Source organism: Sciurus vulgaris, assembly GCF_902686455.1.
Source record: "Sciurus vulgaris genome assembly, chromosome: 11".
Taxonomy (NCBI): domain Eukaryota; kingdom Metazoa; phylum Chordata; class Mammalia; order Rodentia; family Sciuridae; genus Sciurus; species Sciurus vulgaris.
In genome coordinates, this window is record NC_136472.1 from 9,557,412 (window position 1) to 9,572,726 (window position 15,315).

Sequence of the window (15,315 nt, forward strand, 5' to 3'; positions counted from 1 at the left end):
CACTGAAACGCGTGTTTCTCACGCGTGTGCGCGCGGTGCTGGGGGGGGATCCCCAGCCCAGCAGGGTTTTAACTGGGCAGCTGGGGTGAAGCCGGAGTCTGGGGGTGGCCTGGTGATTTTAGAGCCTCAAACCAAATAGAGTGGGGTAGTGGGGGAGGGGAGAGCCTGTCCAGGGTTAGGCGAGGTGCGGAGGGCAGCCAGAGGCCCCGACGGGAGGGCAGAGCCCAGAGCTGCCCTGCCTCGGCGGCAGCCGCACCACAGGCCCACCTCCTGGCAGCTGGGGGCACTGTGCCCTGCTCAGTGGTTCTGCTGAAGCCTGCAGGCTGTTTCCCTTGGACAGCCTGGCCCACTGCAGGTGACAGGGACAGCTTTCTGGGGCTCTGTGTGGCCAGGTTATTAAGGTCCCTGGGGAGAGGAGAACGGGGCCTCGGGGAACCAGCTGAGGACACCAGGACCCTTCATCCATGGGACACCCAGGTATGGGGGGGTCGGGAGAAGGGGCACAGCAGACCAGCCCCCGGGATGCCTCTGACCAGCCGAGTCTCGGCCCCCGGTGCTGGGCCTCCCCTGCCCCTTCCCACCTGTGGCAGCGCCACCTGGCCTGGCCTTCTCCTGCTGGACCCAAGCAGGCCCACTGGCTGCTCAGACCCTGGCTGGGCAGCCCAGAGCCCCTTCACTTGCTGGCTTTGACCAGCCAAGCCCACGGGGCTGGGATGCCAGGCAGGCGGCCTTGCCGTCCCTCTGACGGGGGCCTGGAGAGCGGCAGGTCAGCGCCCCTCCCTGCCTGTCTCTTCGAGGCTGGCTGCCAACCCATTTGGCACCGTGCCCTCTTTGAGCAGGAGCCAGCTCGTTTGCAGCCGGTGTTAATTAAGAGAGAGGTGATGGGGCAGGCCAGTGAGGGCCATGGAGGGCAGCTTCCGCCAGCCACCGCCCGCCGAGGGCCGGGGCACCCGATGCACTGTCCTCCCCCGCCAGCTCCTGGGCAGGGCTGTCCAGTGGCCCCACCCCATGCCTGTGGTTGCATCTGCTAGGCCAGGAGCAGGGTCAAGGCCACACGTGACAGGGCCCACCACGTGTTGGACAGGACTGGGCAGGGGTGGGTCCCAGGCCTGAAGGCGCAGGGCCCTGTGACGGTCCCCTCTGACAGTCTGCCTTGAGGTCTTTCTGCTTCGTGGTTTGGCTTTGGAGTCATCAGACCCAACTCCAATCCTGCCATGGCCACTGCCTTGATTTTCTTCTCTGTAAAATGGGAATAGCAGCCCCTCCGGGGACCATCTCTGCGAAGCATTCAGTCTGCGCCTGGAGAACGGCCTCCCTTGGCCTCCAACATGGGGCCTCCGGGGCACCGGCCACGCCCGGGCCATAGGGAGCCTGCCCCGCAGGCCTGCCCAGAGCCACCGGGGCCCCACTGTGCCCAGCCGCCCTCGCCCGCTCGGGCTTGGGATGCTGCGGCCTCTCCGTCGCTCGGCCTGACGTCCCCCTGCCTCCCCTGCTCGCCCCTGCTCTGGGAGCGCGGCTGCTCTTGCCTCTCCATCTTAATTAGCTGCTGGTATTAATCTCGCAAGTAACGTGGCATCTTGCAGCCCTGGGTTTTCAGGCTGTGGAATTAATTATTCCCCAAGCGAAAAGCCGTCAGGTCTGGGAGCCACCACGCCACTTAGCAGTGGCCGCAGCTTCCACACGCAGCCCGGGGCCAGCAGCCTGTGGGCCTGGAAACGGCCCCCAGCCCCACCCAGAGGGGCTGCAGCCAGGGCTGGAAGGCGAGGTAGGGACCCAGCCCCACAGGGAGCTGCAGGCCCAGCTGGGAGCCAGGACCGCGAGCCCAGGCCAAGGCCCGGCTGGCCTTCCCTGGGCCTGTGCACTGGACCTGGTGCACGCACCTGCCCTGGCCCCACTTCCCCAGTGAGCACAGGTGCTCTGGGAGGCCAGGAGGGGGAGGCCTGGCCAGGCTGGAGGACACTGACCAGCCCAGCCCTGCCATTCCAGAGGAGGGGCCGCCGGCCACGTGGGGAGGCGGGAGGGTCAGCCAGCCAGCAGAGGCAGATGGGCAGGGCTGCTCTAGACGGTGGCAGCCACGGCGGCTCAGCCAGGTGTCCACTCCAGGCCAGGCAGGGCGAAGCCCCGAGATGGGGCTCCCTGGCCCTCGACGTTCACGCCAGCCCGGGAGGTGGAGCCCACCCGTCTGATTTTCACCTGGGGAGACGGAGACGTGGGTGCCCGACTGGCAGGCCCACTGCACCCTACCCGCTGGGCCCCAGCCCGGCCTGCTCGTTCCAGGGCAGCCTGGCCACATGCGCCACGGCACAGCTGCTTCCTGGTGGCATCCAGTCCGTGTCCTCCGTGGCCCGAGAGCCCTATGGGCAGAAGGCCTCCTGTCCTCCACCCCTCTGCGCTAGGCCTCAGGAAGCACTGGGGAAGGATGGTGCATGGAGGGCACATGGCGCTGGTCACTCGGGCCCTCATGCAGCTGCCAGGGCCAGCAGGAGACCCGCTGCCCCTTCCCTGCCATCCTGGGACCCTCGGCCCCGAGGAGCCTCTGTAGGGAGACTCCTGGTTCCTCCTTTCGGCCATCGTCAGCCCTCCTCCGGGCTGGGAGCCCCGTGCCCAGACCCCCCTCTCCGTCCCGACAGCCCCTGTCCCCAGGTCACTTCTCCACTGACCTCCTGTCTCTCTCTCTTGCAGCCAACAGCTCCCTGCTTGGAGGTGGAGGTGGTGAGTGGACTCTCCTGTCTCGGGCAAGGGGGGTGGGGGTGGCCTGGTGACGTCTCCTTCCTGCCGCGTGCTGTCGCTGGACACAAGCTCTGCACTGCCGGGCACCCTGGGCAAGCCCGGCCCTGAGCCCAGGCCTCCTGCTGTTTCGAGAGGGCCCCGCCTGGGCTGCACCCCTCATGCCACCTGGCCTCAGTTCCCTCCCTGTGAGGGTGAGATGACCAGCCTTGCCCTCTGCTGGTGACTCACAGGTGGTTCCGCAGCCAGGACAAGTTGGGGCCTCTGCCCACGGCTAAGGCCCCAGGCACTGGAAGTCCCCCAGGAAGCTGGGACTCCGGCAAGGCCAGGCCAGTGGAAGGTCAGAGATCAGGGTGGGCCCCGTGGCCAGGCGCCCGGGGGCATTCGTGAGGAGGTTGGCTTCCTCCCACCCGCCGCCCATCAGGCCTGGCCGGCATGGGCCCCGCTGGCCGGCCGCTGTCTGAGCGGGCGGCAGGATGATTGGCGAGCCGGGGGCCAGGGGTTAATGCGACGCCGGATAAATCCCGGGGGCCGTGTTTACGGCGGCAGCGGTGGGGCCCAGGCCAGGTTTTAAAAGGGAGAAAATAAAAGGGGCAGCGAGGTCAGGGATAAATAAGAGCAGCTGGAGAGCTGGGGACAGCCAGGAGGCGGAGGGCGCTGGGCCGAGAGGGTGCCTCCTCCCACTTCTCCTCTAGCTGTCCCCGCGGAGGTCACAGCCGCCCGCGGCGAGGGCACCGAGGCACACGCAGCCCCCACCCGGCCCCGCTTCCAGAGCCTGTTTTTGGGAGGACTCGGGGGCGCTGGCTGACAGGAGGACCCACGGCACCTCTCCTTCCACTCGGCCATCGCCAGCGACTGAGCGCTCACTGTGTGCAGGCCGCCACCCAGTGATTGAGCGCTTACTGTGCGCAGGCCCGGAGCTGCTGGACGTCGGTGGGCCCGTCCCTGCCCTCAGAGCTCACGGTGCGGAGACAGTGGCCACCACCACCCGGGGGAGCTGGGCCAGGAGCACCTGTCCCAGCTGAGCCCCCAGAACGGCTTCTGGAGAGGCGTCACCTGTACTGAGCAAGAGGCAGGCAGGAATGAGCCCAGTGGAGAGAGGAGGCCGAGGAACAGCACAGACCAGGCCTGCAGAGCAGGGGAACGTGGCGCAGGTGCTTACAGCCTGGCCCGGAGGCAGGGAGGCCAGGGATGGCCAGGAGCCTCGGAGACCAGCCAGGCCTGGGAAGGCAGAGGCCAGGAAACAACCGGGCTTCTGGGTCCCCAGTCAGCTCATGGCTCCGCTGCTGCTCCAGACCTACTCAGAGCCAAGGCCCACGTCCTCGTGTGCAGGGTCCCCTGTCACCTCCAGACCCCCGCCCCCGCACTGCCCTCACTGGGCTCCAGCCACACCCACCTTCCTGCGGTTGGGCACAGGCCTGGCCTGCTTGCGGCTTGGCACTGGCTGTTCCCTGTGCCCAGAAAGCTCTTCCTGCAGAGGTCCCAGGGGCCCCTTCCCCAGTGCCGGCCTCCAGCACGGCCCACCTGACCCCCGCTGAGTCTGAGCTTCCTGGCGGCCCCATCCTGGCCCTCGCCTGCTCTGCACCTGCTCTGGTGGTTTTTCTGGAGCATCTCACTCCTTCCAACACGCCAGACTCACCCAGGAGGACTGAACCGCCTCAGCTGGGTCTGGCGCACGCAGTAGGTGCTCAGTGAACATGTTGCAGGGAGGCGGGAGCTGCAGGGAAGGCTGGGGACAGCCCCAAAGGGTAAGGAAGGACTTGGTCAAGGACAGGGAGCAAGAGCCTTGGGGGTCCAGGCAGAGCAAGGGGGACCTCGCTCTGGGAAGTCACCTGGGGATCTGGGCAGAGCGGGTAGGGGGACCTCACTTTGGGAAGTCCCGGGGCGCCTGCCGTGGTGGCATGGTGGGCATGGCGGGCATGGCGGCCCGGAGCAGAGCAGACCCGCACTCAGCCCGACAGACGCAGCGATGGACGGGGCCGCGCCCCAGAGGAAGTGGCACCCGAGTCCAGCCTTTTAACGCCGCGGAGATTTATGGAGCGCCCGAGTGCCTGCCGGGGCTGTCACTCTGCTAATGTGATTGGAACAGGGTGGAGGTGGTGGGAGGGACCGGGCTGGGGACAGGTCTCAACTGCTGGGGGCCTGCACAGCCTGGGCCGAAGTGGAGCCAGGAGCAGGCCCCGGGGCATCCCCTGCCCTCAGATCCACCCCGTGCCCGCCACGGCCGTCCCCAGCCTCCACCCCTGGCCAGAGCATCCCCACCTAACTGCCTGAAGACCCCAGAATTCCCATGGGGCCTGAAGCTCCCCCTGCAGGCGTCCAGCCAATGCCCACCCTGCCCCACTGACCACCCAGGGGTCTCCCATCCGCGAGTTGAGCCAATGCCAGGCCACTCGGCCACCAGGCCTCTGGGGGGTCTGCAGCACTCCCACCTCCATGAGCACCCCAGGGCTGCTGGGGTGAGAGGAGCTAACCCGGAGGGCCGGGATCCCTGGGCCTGCCTCACCCTGGGCCGGACCCCGTCCGTGCGGGTGGTGTGGCCAAGACAGCGAGCTGGGACTCCATCTGAGTTGCGTGGGAAGGGGGGCTGCGGCACCCAGGACTCGGCTTTGTCCCCTGGAGAGCGGGGTCGGTGGGAGCTTAGCAGCTGGGGCATTAGGCTTAGGTGCTGAAGGCTGAATAGGAGTTGGGCAGGTAAGGAGAGATGGCCAGCTGGCAGGTGCGCGGGTGCAGGGAGGCCGGCAGCCTGGGGCAGCGCACCTCCCACCCCTCTCTCCCCCTCCCTCCTGGAAAGCCTTTTATTGGCTCAATAAAATATTTTAAAGCACTCTCCTCTTGTATTGTGGGAGGAGGCAGATCCTGAACGGGGTGGGACTCGGCCGCTGACGCACCGCCTCTCCTGTTTATTAGGACTGAAATGTTTACTCGGCGATAAGGAGCCGGCTTCTGGGGAGATTTGTGCGCTCTTTTTCAATTACCCCTCGTCTTTCTCTGCCACTTTTGCACTAAAGGGATAATAAATGTATCGGAGCGTTTCAATTATTCATCTAAATCATGACTGCGCCTGCCACGGCCAAGCTTTAGTGACAGATTAATTCAGGGCGGCCTTCCTCTGCTGCCTGGTCGCCATCTCTGCTTGGGCCTGGCCAGCTCCCTAAGGCAGCTCCAGGGGAGGGGTGGGGCCAGGTAGGAGGGCAGGCTGGACAGGACAGAACCGCACCCCGCACCCACGCTCCCCGCCCCCTAGGCCCACATGGTGCATCCCTGTGTGTCCTGCGCACCTGGCCTCATGCCTGGGAGAAGCCTGGCGGCTGGGCCTCCTTCACAGCCTCCGGCTGGCACAGGGCCTTTGCACCTGCTGTTGCCTGAGAACGGCTGTGTTGGGGGAGCTTGGCCCAACCTCAGCTCTGTGCATGGGGGCCGGCTGTCACGGTCCTTGACACCAGGGTACGGCTGCGCCTGCCCGTGGCTGGTGCTCAGGTGCTGGTTTGTGTGGTTGTTCAAGAACCACCTGCCGCCTGCTGTGGGACCACCTAAGGGCACTTGCAGGGCAGGCTGTGCCCAGGCGCCCTGCCCACTCCCCCTCCACCCAGCCCACGCCCCTGGGGCCAGTGCACCCTCTGCTCTGTCTCCCTTTCTCCCCATCTCCCTCCTCTCTGGGGGTCACACCGAGCTACACCCCCAGGTCTTTTTTTGGAGACAAGTTCTTGCTAAGTTGCTAAAGCTGGCCTCAAACTCGTGATCCTCCTGTCTCAGCCTCTGAGCCTCTGGGATCACAGGCGTGCGCCCTGCACTGGCCCTTCCCTCCCTCCGTAGTGCGCTTCCCTGGCCACCCGGGCCTCCTCTGCTCGCCTTCCTCTGCTTGGTCGCTCCAGTCTGTGTCTCGCACTGCGATTCTCCTCTCCTGCTCTTGCTGCCTGTTGTTCTCAGCTCCCTCCCTCCCTCCCTCCCTCCCTCCCCTCTGTTCACGGGCAGGAGGATCATGGAGGTGTCTGAGCAATAGAAGGCTGCTGCTGAGCTGCGGGAGCTTCCGTGGCCTCCAGGAGAAGGCTCGCTGGCTCAGCGAGGGACAGGTGGCCTGTGCTGCCTCTGTGCCCTCGAGGCCAGGCCGGGCACAGCACCCTCCCTGGCCGTGCTGGGCTCAGAAGCAGGTGGCCCTGTGGCGCCTGGCATCATGGCGCACATGTGTGATCCCAGAGGCTCAGGAGGCCGAGGCAGGTGGACGCAAAGTTCAAAGCCAGCCTCAGCAATCAGTGAGGCCCTAAGCCACTTAGAGATGCTGCCTCAAAATAAAAAAATAGAGGGCTGCGAATGTGGCTCAGTGGCTGAGCACCCTGGGTTCAGTCCCCAGCACCAAGGCAAAGGCCCACACTTAGAGTCCTTCCCCGAATTCCTGCCTGCGGCCAGGCCCCCCCTTCGGCCCTGGGTCCTGGTCCCAGGGCGTCCACCTCTCCTGCTGTGCCGTCCCAGTGTCTGTCCCCATCCCACTACTGGTGATCTCAGAGCTAGTGTCCCCTTGCTGGAACTGCGCCCACCCAGGGCGTTGCTGACGAGCACAGGAGGTAGAGGCCGGAGGTCCCAGAGAGGCCCGGAATGCTTCGTGGGAGGCCAAGACGTGATTCTGTGGGTGGGTGGGAGCCACGGGAGGCTCTTGAGCAGGGGCGTGCCCTGCCCTCTGGGGATCCTGCAGCCTTCCCACGCCCCTGCCTGGTTGCGCTCCATGCGAGGTCGTGCCCACTGCACACGCGTCAGGGCCCCTGGCCCACAACCAGAGCGAAGGCCAGGTGGCTGTGGGGCTCGCGCCCTGCCCGCCACGTGCAGCTGCCGGGACCTTTAATAGCGGGAGTTTGCGTGATGGATGAGGCGCGGCCGCTGTGTACATAATGAAGCCCTAATGTTTTCAAATCCCCGTTTAAGGGGCTGATCTCACCCCGTAATGAATTTCAGAGCACATCGCGGCCCTGTCATCCATCCATCTTCTCCCTGGGGCGCCCACCGCCATGCCACCTGGAGGGCGGGCCTGGCGAGGCGCCCTGCTCCCCACCTGGACCGAGCCCCGGCCAGGACAGAGCTGGGGCCCGTGCAGGTTTGTTGACTGAATGCGTGACCGGAGGGCGGTCAGGCAGGCGGACCCTCGAGGTCTCTGCTCCCGAGGAAGCACACGGGGCCCGAGCCAGAGCTCTTGGGGACTTGGTTTCCCTCTGCCTGGGGGGCCTGGCCCTTTTTGGCATGGATGGACCAATGTGTGACTGCTGTGAGCTGCCCGGGTCCCTCGGCCTGGCCCCCAGCCCCAGACCTCTGTGCCCCCCTGACTGGGAGGCCCCCTCCCCGACTCCGCCAGCCCCCACCTTCTTGGCTTCCTGCCTGGCTGCAGCTGCGGAGGCCGGAGGCCCGGCCGCGAGCCCCGCTCAGGGCCTTCCCAGTGGGCTCCACCCTGGCAGTGCGGCCTGCCCCTGAGTCCCCAGGCCCGAAGGTGCGGGGGCAGGGGTGGCCCGCAGACTCCTGCTTGCAGGCGGGCGCCTGAGGCTCGGTCTCACCCTGTGTATCAAGGGGGACAACGTGATCCAGCCCTAGGCCCTGTGGGCGTCTCTGACTGGGTGCCACGCCAGGGGAGGAGCGACGTGCATAGAGGTGAGAAACTGAGGTGCAGAGTGACCATGGCCATGGGGGACCCGCGCTGGGGGGCTGCTCGCCTGTGAGCCCCACGGGGCTGGGCTCTCTGTCGCTGGAAGCAGTGCCCCCACGGGGCCCAGTGACACATCACGGAGTCTGTGGTCCTGGGGAGGTGGGCCTCGGCTGTTTACCTTCAGGACCTGTCCTCCCTGCTCTGTGGACCCACAAGAGGCCAGAAAGGTAGAGGCAGGGACGAGGAAGGCCCAGGCAAGACCTGACACCCCCCGCTTTACTGTGTGACTCTGGGAAGGTGACTTTGCCTCTCTGAGCCGTGGTCCCTATTCCTGTACTTCTTAGTGTTTACTCTGCCTCGTCCTCTGAGACCCTGGACAAGTCTCTGTCCCCCAGCCACCTCCCAGAATGTCTCCCGAGGCCCAGGTCTGAGAGGCTCAGAGGCTAAAGTCACTGGCAATCTTGTGGCAGGACTTCTGGGAAGAGGACCCCCGGAAGGGGTGCTGGGGCCAGATCCACCAGGTGGCGAAGACGGCGTGGGGTGGAGGACGGGCCGGGTGTCCTGCCCTGTGGCAGCGGCTTGGCTGCCCCTGGATCCCCAGGCCACAGGCTCCTGTGCTGCAGTGAATAATGAATCAGCCCCTCTGCGCTTGTTTGTTTAGCGTGAGGAACGCTCCCCACTGAGACGCGTTTATTGCTGAATAAATTTAAATATCTAATCTCCCCTTCATGAATATTACAGCACCCTAAATAGCCGCCAGCTCCTCAGCGCGCGGCCGTGACCCCGCTGGGCCCACTGGGCCGCCTGCACGCACCGCTGCCCCACTGCCCCATCCTGGCTGGGAAGCACCCACCGCAGCCCACCTGCCCTGGAGGGCCAAGCAGGGGACGTGGAGGCGGGAGCCCCGCAGGGCGGGGTCAGGTGAGGGTCCCCGAAGCAGCCCCTCCCCAGGCGGGGGCACCGACAAAGACAGGAGGAAGCCGGGTGACCGGCTGGCCAGCCAGGGCAGGGCCCAGTGGTAAGTGGGACCAGTGTTTGTGGTCCTAGAGGAACTGGGGTCACCAAATCACAGTGCCCCAACCTGCTGACCGTGTGACGTGGTCAGGTCTCCTCCCTCTGGCCCTCAGCGCCTTCTATCAAGATCAGAAAACATGGCGGTGCCTCCCTGGGAGCCCTGAGGCTCAAACAAGGCTCAAAGGAGGCCGCAGGACACCTGTAAAAAGCCAGCACAGCAGACACAGGGCCTGTCCTCCCAGCTGCTGGGGAGGCTGAGGCAGGAGTCACAGGTGGAGGCCAGCCTGGGCGGCCTAGGAGATGCTGGCTCATAGTAAATAGAAGAAGGGGCTGGGGATGCAGCTCGGGGGAGCACTGCCCAGTGTGCAGAGGCCTGGGGTTCCATCCCCAGCCCCGGGGAAGATGGAAGGGACAGGTGGGGGACAGACCAGTGGAGGCAGGAGGAGGGGCCAGCAGGAGGGGCACTGTGGCCTCAGAGGCTTCTGCGGGAGCCACACCACGCGTGGAGGAAGGCTAGACCCAGTGGACAAATGCCTGAAGGAAGTCCTGCCCCTCAGGGGGCTCAACCTCCCCAGGAAAGACCCCAGGTTTTCTGGGGGGGGGGGTTTAACTGAAAGTTTTGAGGGGTTTTTTGGTGGCAGGTCTTGAGAACAGACTGAGGGTTAGTTGGCCGGTGATTTAGGGACAGCTCACCTCCCACCAGATGGCCCCAGGGGCCAGGGCTTCTCCAGCTGCTCCAAGGGTTGGTGGGAAGGAAGGACACTTCCCTTGGTTGGGGCCCCAGAAAGCCTCCCCCACCGCAGTCCCAGCCGAGGCCCAGGTAAGAGCCAGAGTGAGGCCCGGGGGTCAGGACCTAGGGGCTGCCGGTCGTGTGTAGTGAGAGGAGTGGGCCCTTTGGGCCTGTGGCCAAGGATGTGAGGGCCGGGGCTCCCTCTGCGCTCAGGGTTGGAGAGAGCAAGAGGCTGCCTGGGGTCAGGCAGGGGCCAGCGGAAGAGGTTGGCCTCGGAAGCCCACAGGCCAGGTCAGCGTGTGCTCGGCCTGCTTGGGGAGTGTGGGGCAGAGGTGGCACTGGGGCCTGGCTCTCACCTCTGCTTGAGGGGAGCCCCTCCCGTGAGTGCCTGCAAAGCATCCCTTGGCCCTGGCCCTGCTCCGGCGGTTGCTGGAGGGACTGTAGCCCGAGGCTTCTGCGAGCACCGCTTCCAACCCTCTCCTCCGCCTGTGCCCCTGGGTCAGTCCCAAAGGCCTGGCTGCAGGCCTGTCCATTTCTGCAGGAAACATTAAGTCCCCGAAACAGCCCTCCCTGAGCTCCGCTTCCGCAGGGCCCCCGGCCAGCCAAGGTCGCCTGTGGGGCAGTCAGTACCAGGAGACTGGCCGCTGGGTGCCGGGCGGCTGAGGCCACTGGAGCAAGGCGGCTCCCAGGAGAGCCGTCCTGGCACATCTGCTCCGGTGGGCACTCCATGGCCACCTGCGCCGGCCTGCCTCTGCTGCACACACTCCCCGAACAGGTCACCTTTGTCACACTGTCATAACAAGGGCCAACCAGCTTCATTTCTGCTGACGCCAAGTCCTGGCTGCAGTATGTTGTAAGAATCGGCTCGGGGTTGGGGGTACCGCTCAGTGGTAGTGCGCTTGCCTCGCATGCACCAGGCCCTAGGTTCAACCCCAGCTCCGAGCACACACACACACACACACACACACACACACAGCAGGATCTACGCGTGCCCGAGGTGTTGTGGGCGGAGCTCGGCGGCAGAGTGCTTGCCTGGCCTGCACAAGGCCCTGGTTTTGAACCTAAGCCCTGCAGGGAAAAAAGAATTTATTCTTCCAACACCCTCCATGAGGCGGTACTGCTGTTGGACCCAGAAAGGTTGAGCCATGTGTCCTGGGTCACACAGCTGTGGTTGGCAGAGGTGGGATTTAAACTCAGGCCACCCAACCCCCGGGGCCCCTCCTGTTGCCTGCCGTGTGGAGTCTGACCCAGAACAGGCATGCTGTGTGCCCTTGGCAGCACCTGGTCGCAGGGCCTGGGTGGGTTTCACTCAGCCGCCCCTGGAGCTGCAGCTGCCGGTATCCCTGGAAGGCCCAATCCCCAGCCACTCCCCAGTGTTCCTCAACCCCTGCACCACCCGCACCCACCTCTGGGAAATCACCTGGCGCTAGCTCTGAGCGAAGTTGTAAAATTAGGTTTAATTGGACCCCACAGGGCACAAGAGAAAACAGCAGAAGAAAGAGGGGTCTAGGCCAGCTGGTGTCCCTGGAACTGCGCCAAGACCTTGAGGGATGGAGGGACAGGAGGAAGCCTTGGTTTGTGCGTCTGTAAAATGGGGAAATGGTGGTCCTTCTTGATGCCCCGCACTGAAAGCCCAAGGCACCGGGTGTGGGAGGGGCTGCCCACCCAGGCCTGGGGCAGTCAGATGGCAAAGATGAGTTACATTCTCCTCTTCTCCTGAAGGGGTTTCACTGGCCCTGATTTCCAGATGAGAGCGCAGAAAACGAGGAAGAGGCTCTGCACTCTGGCAGCCATGTGGGGCTTCCGGAGGACTCCTCCCCGCCTCCTGCCGCGCTGCGCCGTGCCCGGGGTGTTTATCTGGGCTCGGGTCCCCGGGGTGGCTCCAGGGCCTCTGGAGTCACCTTCGGATAAACAAGCCCGGGCCTGGCCCCAATTAAGCCCCAATTAAGCTCAATAGCTGCTGGTTCTTTAAGCAGCAGCGGTTTGCGCGCTGCGCGGCCTGGGCACCGCCGCCCAGTTCACCCCCGCTTGGCGCAGAAGGACCCAGCTCAGGCTCCTGGTTGGAACTGCCACTTGTAATTAGATGGCCTCAGTTTCTTGATCTGTAAAGTGGGCCCTGGAGTTTGATACGGTCCCGTGAGGCGTCGCCTTGGGAGATGGGCTTTGAGGTTGGACCCGACGCTTAGGCCTGGCGGTGGCGGCGACTGGTGGCAGGTTTGCGATCCTCGCAGGACATAGAAGCGCGAGCTCAGGGGTCCCGGCGCTGCTGTGGTTCCAGCAGGCGAGGACCCCACCTGCCGAGCCCCTCCGGCGCGGCCCCAAGGAGCAGGGTGGGCGGGGCGCGCCCCCTGCTGGTCGCCTCGCTCAGCTTCGCGCCCCGCGCAGCTGCAGCCTCCCTCGGCCCCTCGGCCTCCCGGGATTCGGAACAGACAGCCCCGGCGGGGCGCTGCGAGCGGACCGAGACTGTCGGGGAAAGGCGCGGTGTCGGCCGAGGGGACGGCTTCTTGGGCTTGGGCGTATCCAGCCTTGGACCCCAGCCTTCTCTGTAAAGGGGTCAGCCGCGCCGGAGGGCCTCGGGGACGAGGGACCGCGCAGCTCACTCCCTCCTCCCCCGCAGTGGACGGCTGCATTCACCGGGCCGCTGGGCCCCTGCTCACCGACGAGTGCCGCACCCTGCAGAACTGCGAAACCGGCAAGGCCAAGATCACCGGCGGCTATCGACTGCCCGCCAAGTGTGAGTCCCAAACCGGCCACAGTCGTGTGGCGAGCCAGAGACCGGTGTGGCACGGAGCGTGCGGGGTGCGGTGCCCACAGCAGCAGGGGCCACTTTTAAACCTCAAGTGCCAGGGCCTGACCCTTCCTCCGGCATCCAGGAGGCGGCTGGGGAGGAGCCGGGGGACTGCAGACGTGCAGGGATGGGAGGCGCCTTCGCCCATCCCCGCGCCGGGCCTCGGGAGGCTGCCTGCGGCCACTGAGCTGCGGGCACGCGGGTCAGTGCGCACGCGTGGACTCGGACCCTACCCGTGTGCCGCAAGGGGGTCCTCCTGGGAGTCTCAGAACTTGGGGGGAGAAGGCTGTTTCCTGCCCCTGCAGTCCCAGGCCGGCAGGGGGAGAGCGCGAGCCCAGGACCGCGCGGGACCCCGGCCCGTCTGACCCCGTCGCCCCTGCAGACGTCATCCACACGGTGGGGCCCATCGCCCACGGGGAGCCCAGCGCCGGCCAGGCTGCGGAGCTCCGCAGCTGCTACCTGAGTAGCCTCGACCTGCTGCTGGAGCACCGGCTCCGCTCGGTGGTGAGGGTCGCCAGGCGGCGGAACAGGGGCGGCCCGCGGGAGGAGGCTGGCGGGAAGTGGGGCGCAGAGTGATGTCCCCATCCCCTCTCACCCCCAGGCGTTCCCTTGCATTTCCACCGGCGTATTTGGTGAGTGGGACCTGGAAGAAGGGCGGCGTGGGAAGCGGGGTCCCCGGGGCGGGGCGGAGCGGAGCCGGGGACTCACCCGCCCCGCCCCGCCCCGCCCCACCCCCAGGCTACCCCAATGAGGCGGCGGCCGAAGTAGTACTGGCCGCGCTGCGCGAGTGGCTGGAGCAGCACAAAGACAAGGTGGGGCCTGGGCCCGGTAGAGGGTGAGGTGCCGGGCGCGACCCACAACCGCCCGGCTCACCAGCCCCGTCGGTCACCGCGCCGGGGGCAAGGGTGCTGAGCGTAGGGCCAGCGGGGTGGTGCCAGCCTTCCGAGGCCCGTTTCTTCTTGGGTAGCCGCGAGAAGGTTGTGGCGGGAGCACAGCCCCGAGCCCCTTCTGTGGAAGGTCCCGTGTGAGCTCGAGTCAGGCCCAGGGGAGGGGCACCCCCAGAGCAGGGCAGGTGGAAACCGTAGGGGCCTGGCAGTATAGGCTGAGCAGCCTCTTGACGCAGGTGGATCGGCTGATCATCTGCGTGTTCCTCGAGAAGGACGAGAACATCTACCGGCAGCTGCTGCCCCACTACTTCCCCGTGGGTACGTGCCCCGTGCTGCCCCACCCCAAGGTGCCCCCCACGACCAGCCCTGCCCCTCCCCTTTCGGCTCTGGGTTGGGCTCTCACTGTCCTCTGCCTTCCAGCCTGAGGCTCCCCGCAGCCCAGCCTGAGCAGGACGGGTAAGCAGGGCCTGGCCTCGCAAGGCTGCCCTCCACTAACCGACCACTAACACCTGCTCAGCCTCTACTGGGCTCATCCCCAGGCAGGGAGGAGGGGAAGCCAGGGCGGTTGCAAACCCTCGGCCCCCTGACCCTCTGCTCTGCCTTCAGACCTGTCTGGGCCTGCAGGACCTCACGCCCAGCTCTGAGAGGTAGCTGAAGCCTGCGGTCTGGGCCTGGGCAAGGCCACGCTGACGCTGTTCTTGCCTGCAGCTCCACACCCTGCCCAGCCCCACCCGCCCTGCCCCTAAGGAGCCTCCTAATAAAAATGGCTGTTCCATCTCCCATTGTCTGAGCGCTGACTGTTCTGGGGTTTTGGCTTACAGGGGCTGGCAGGAGCTCTTGGAGAGCCAGGCGGGTGGAGGCATGGGCTAGACAGCGAAGGCGGCAGCAGCACTTCACATTTATTGAGGGCCTGCCCCCAAGGAGCTCACAGCCTGGGGCGGAGACCCCACATGTGCTGGGGTGGGAGAACAGAAGCAAAGCAAAAGGCAGGCGATGCAGACACTGATCCAAGCAAAGAGGGTGCAAAGCAGGCGCAGGCAGGGGGCCTAGAGGCAGGGAAGAGTGGGAACGGCAAGCCCTGCCTAGACCTGAGGACTGAAGGCTACTCCTCCCACAGCAGGCTGGCACCCCTGGGGCACACTGTGGGTGCCCCCCTCTTCCACCTGGCCTGGGCCAGCCCCCTCCTGTGAGCCCTCTCCTCCCAGGACTCTCCAGTCATGCAGACCCTGGTGGAGCACACAAGGCTGGGGCCTGGGCCATGGCCAGGACAGCGAGGTGGAAGCAGGCCTATGAAGGGTAGCCAGAGACAGAGGCACCTCCCAGAGGGACATCCACAACTGGAAGCACCTGGCCTGCTGAAGGGGGAGGCCTTAGGAGAGCACAATTCCAAGCGACCAGGAGGGGTCCCCCAGGAGGCCTAGCCCCCTCAAATCTGCTCCTGGTGAGGAAGCTTGGGGTTGGACAGGTAGAAAACTGGGGGATCCCCCTGGGGAGAGCAGGGCAGCCAGACACAGCAGCCAGTGGGCAGGCAGTGGCAGAGCAG

The 15,315-nt window shown here is 65.8% G+C and overlaps 1 protein-coding gene across 3 annotated transcripts in view; it reads left to right on the forward strand.

Annotated features, from left to right (window-relative positions):
* Positions 1-14,552, forward strand: part of MACROD1 (mono-ADP ribosylhydrolase 1) — a 132,677-nt gene extending 118,125 nt beyond the window's left edge. Inside the window, exons 4-11 of one of the 3 annotated variants that reach the window (XM_079102206.1) lie at positions 2,683-2,712; positions 12,715-12,831; positions 13,268-13,389; positions 13,487-13,517; positions 13,624-13,697; positions 14,009-14,090; positions 14,193-14,228; positions 14,379-14,552. In XM_079102206.1, coding sequence (XP_078958332.1) covers positions 2,683-2,712; positions 12,715-12,831; positions 13,268-13,389; positions 13,487-13,517; positions 13,624-13,697; positions 14,009-14,090; positions 14,193-14,197 — 461 coding nt within the window. In that variant the 3' untranslated portion in view covers positions 14,198-14,228; positions 14,379-14,552. The remainder of the gene's footprint in view (positions 1-2,682; positions 2,713-12,714; positions 12,832-13,267; positions 13,390-13,486; positions 13,518-13,623; positions 13,698-14,008; positions 14,091-14,192; positions 14,229-14,378) is intronic. The other 2 variants (XM_079102204.1, XM_079102205.1) reach the window with 2 other exon arrangements.
* The last annotated feature ends 763 nt before the right edge of the window (positions 14,553-15,315 follow it).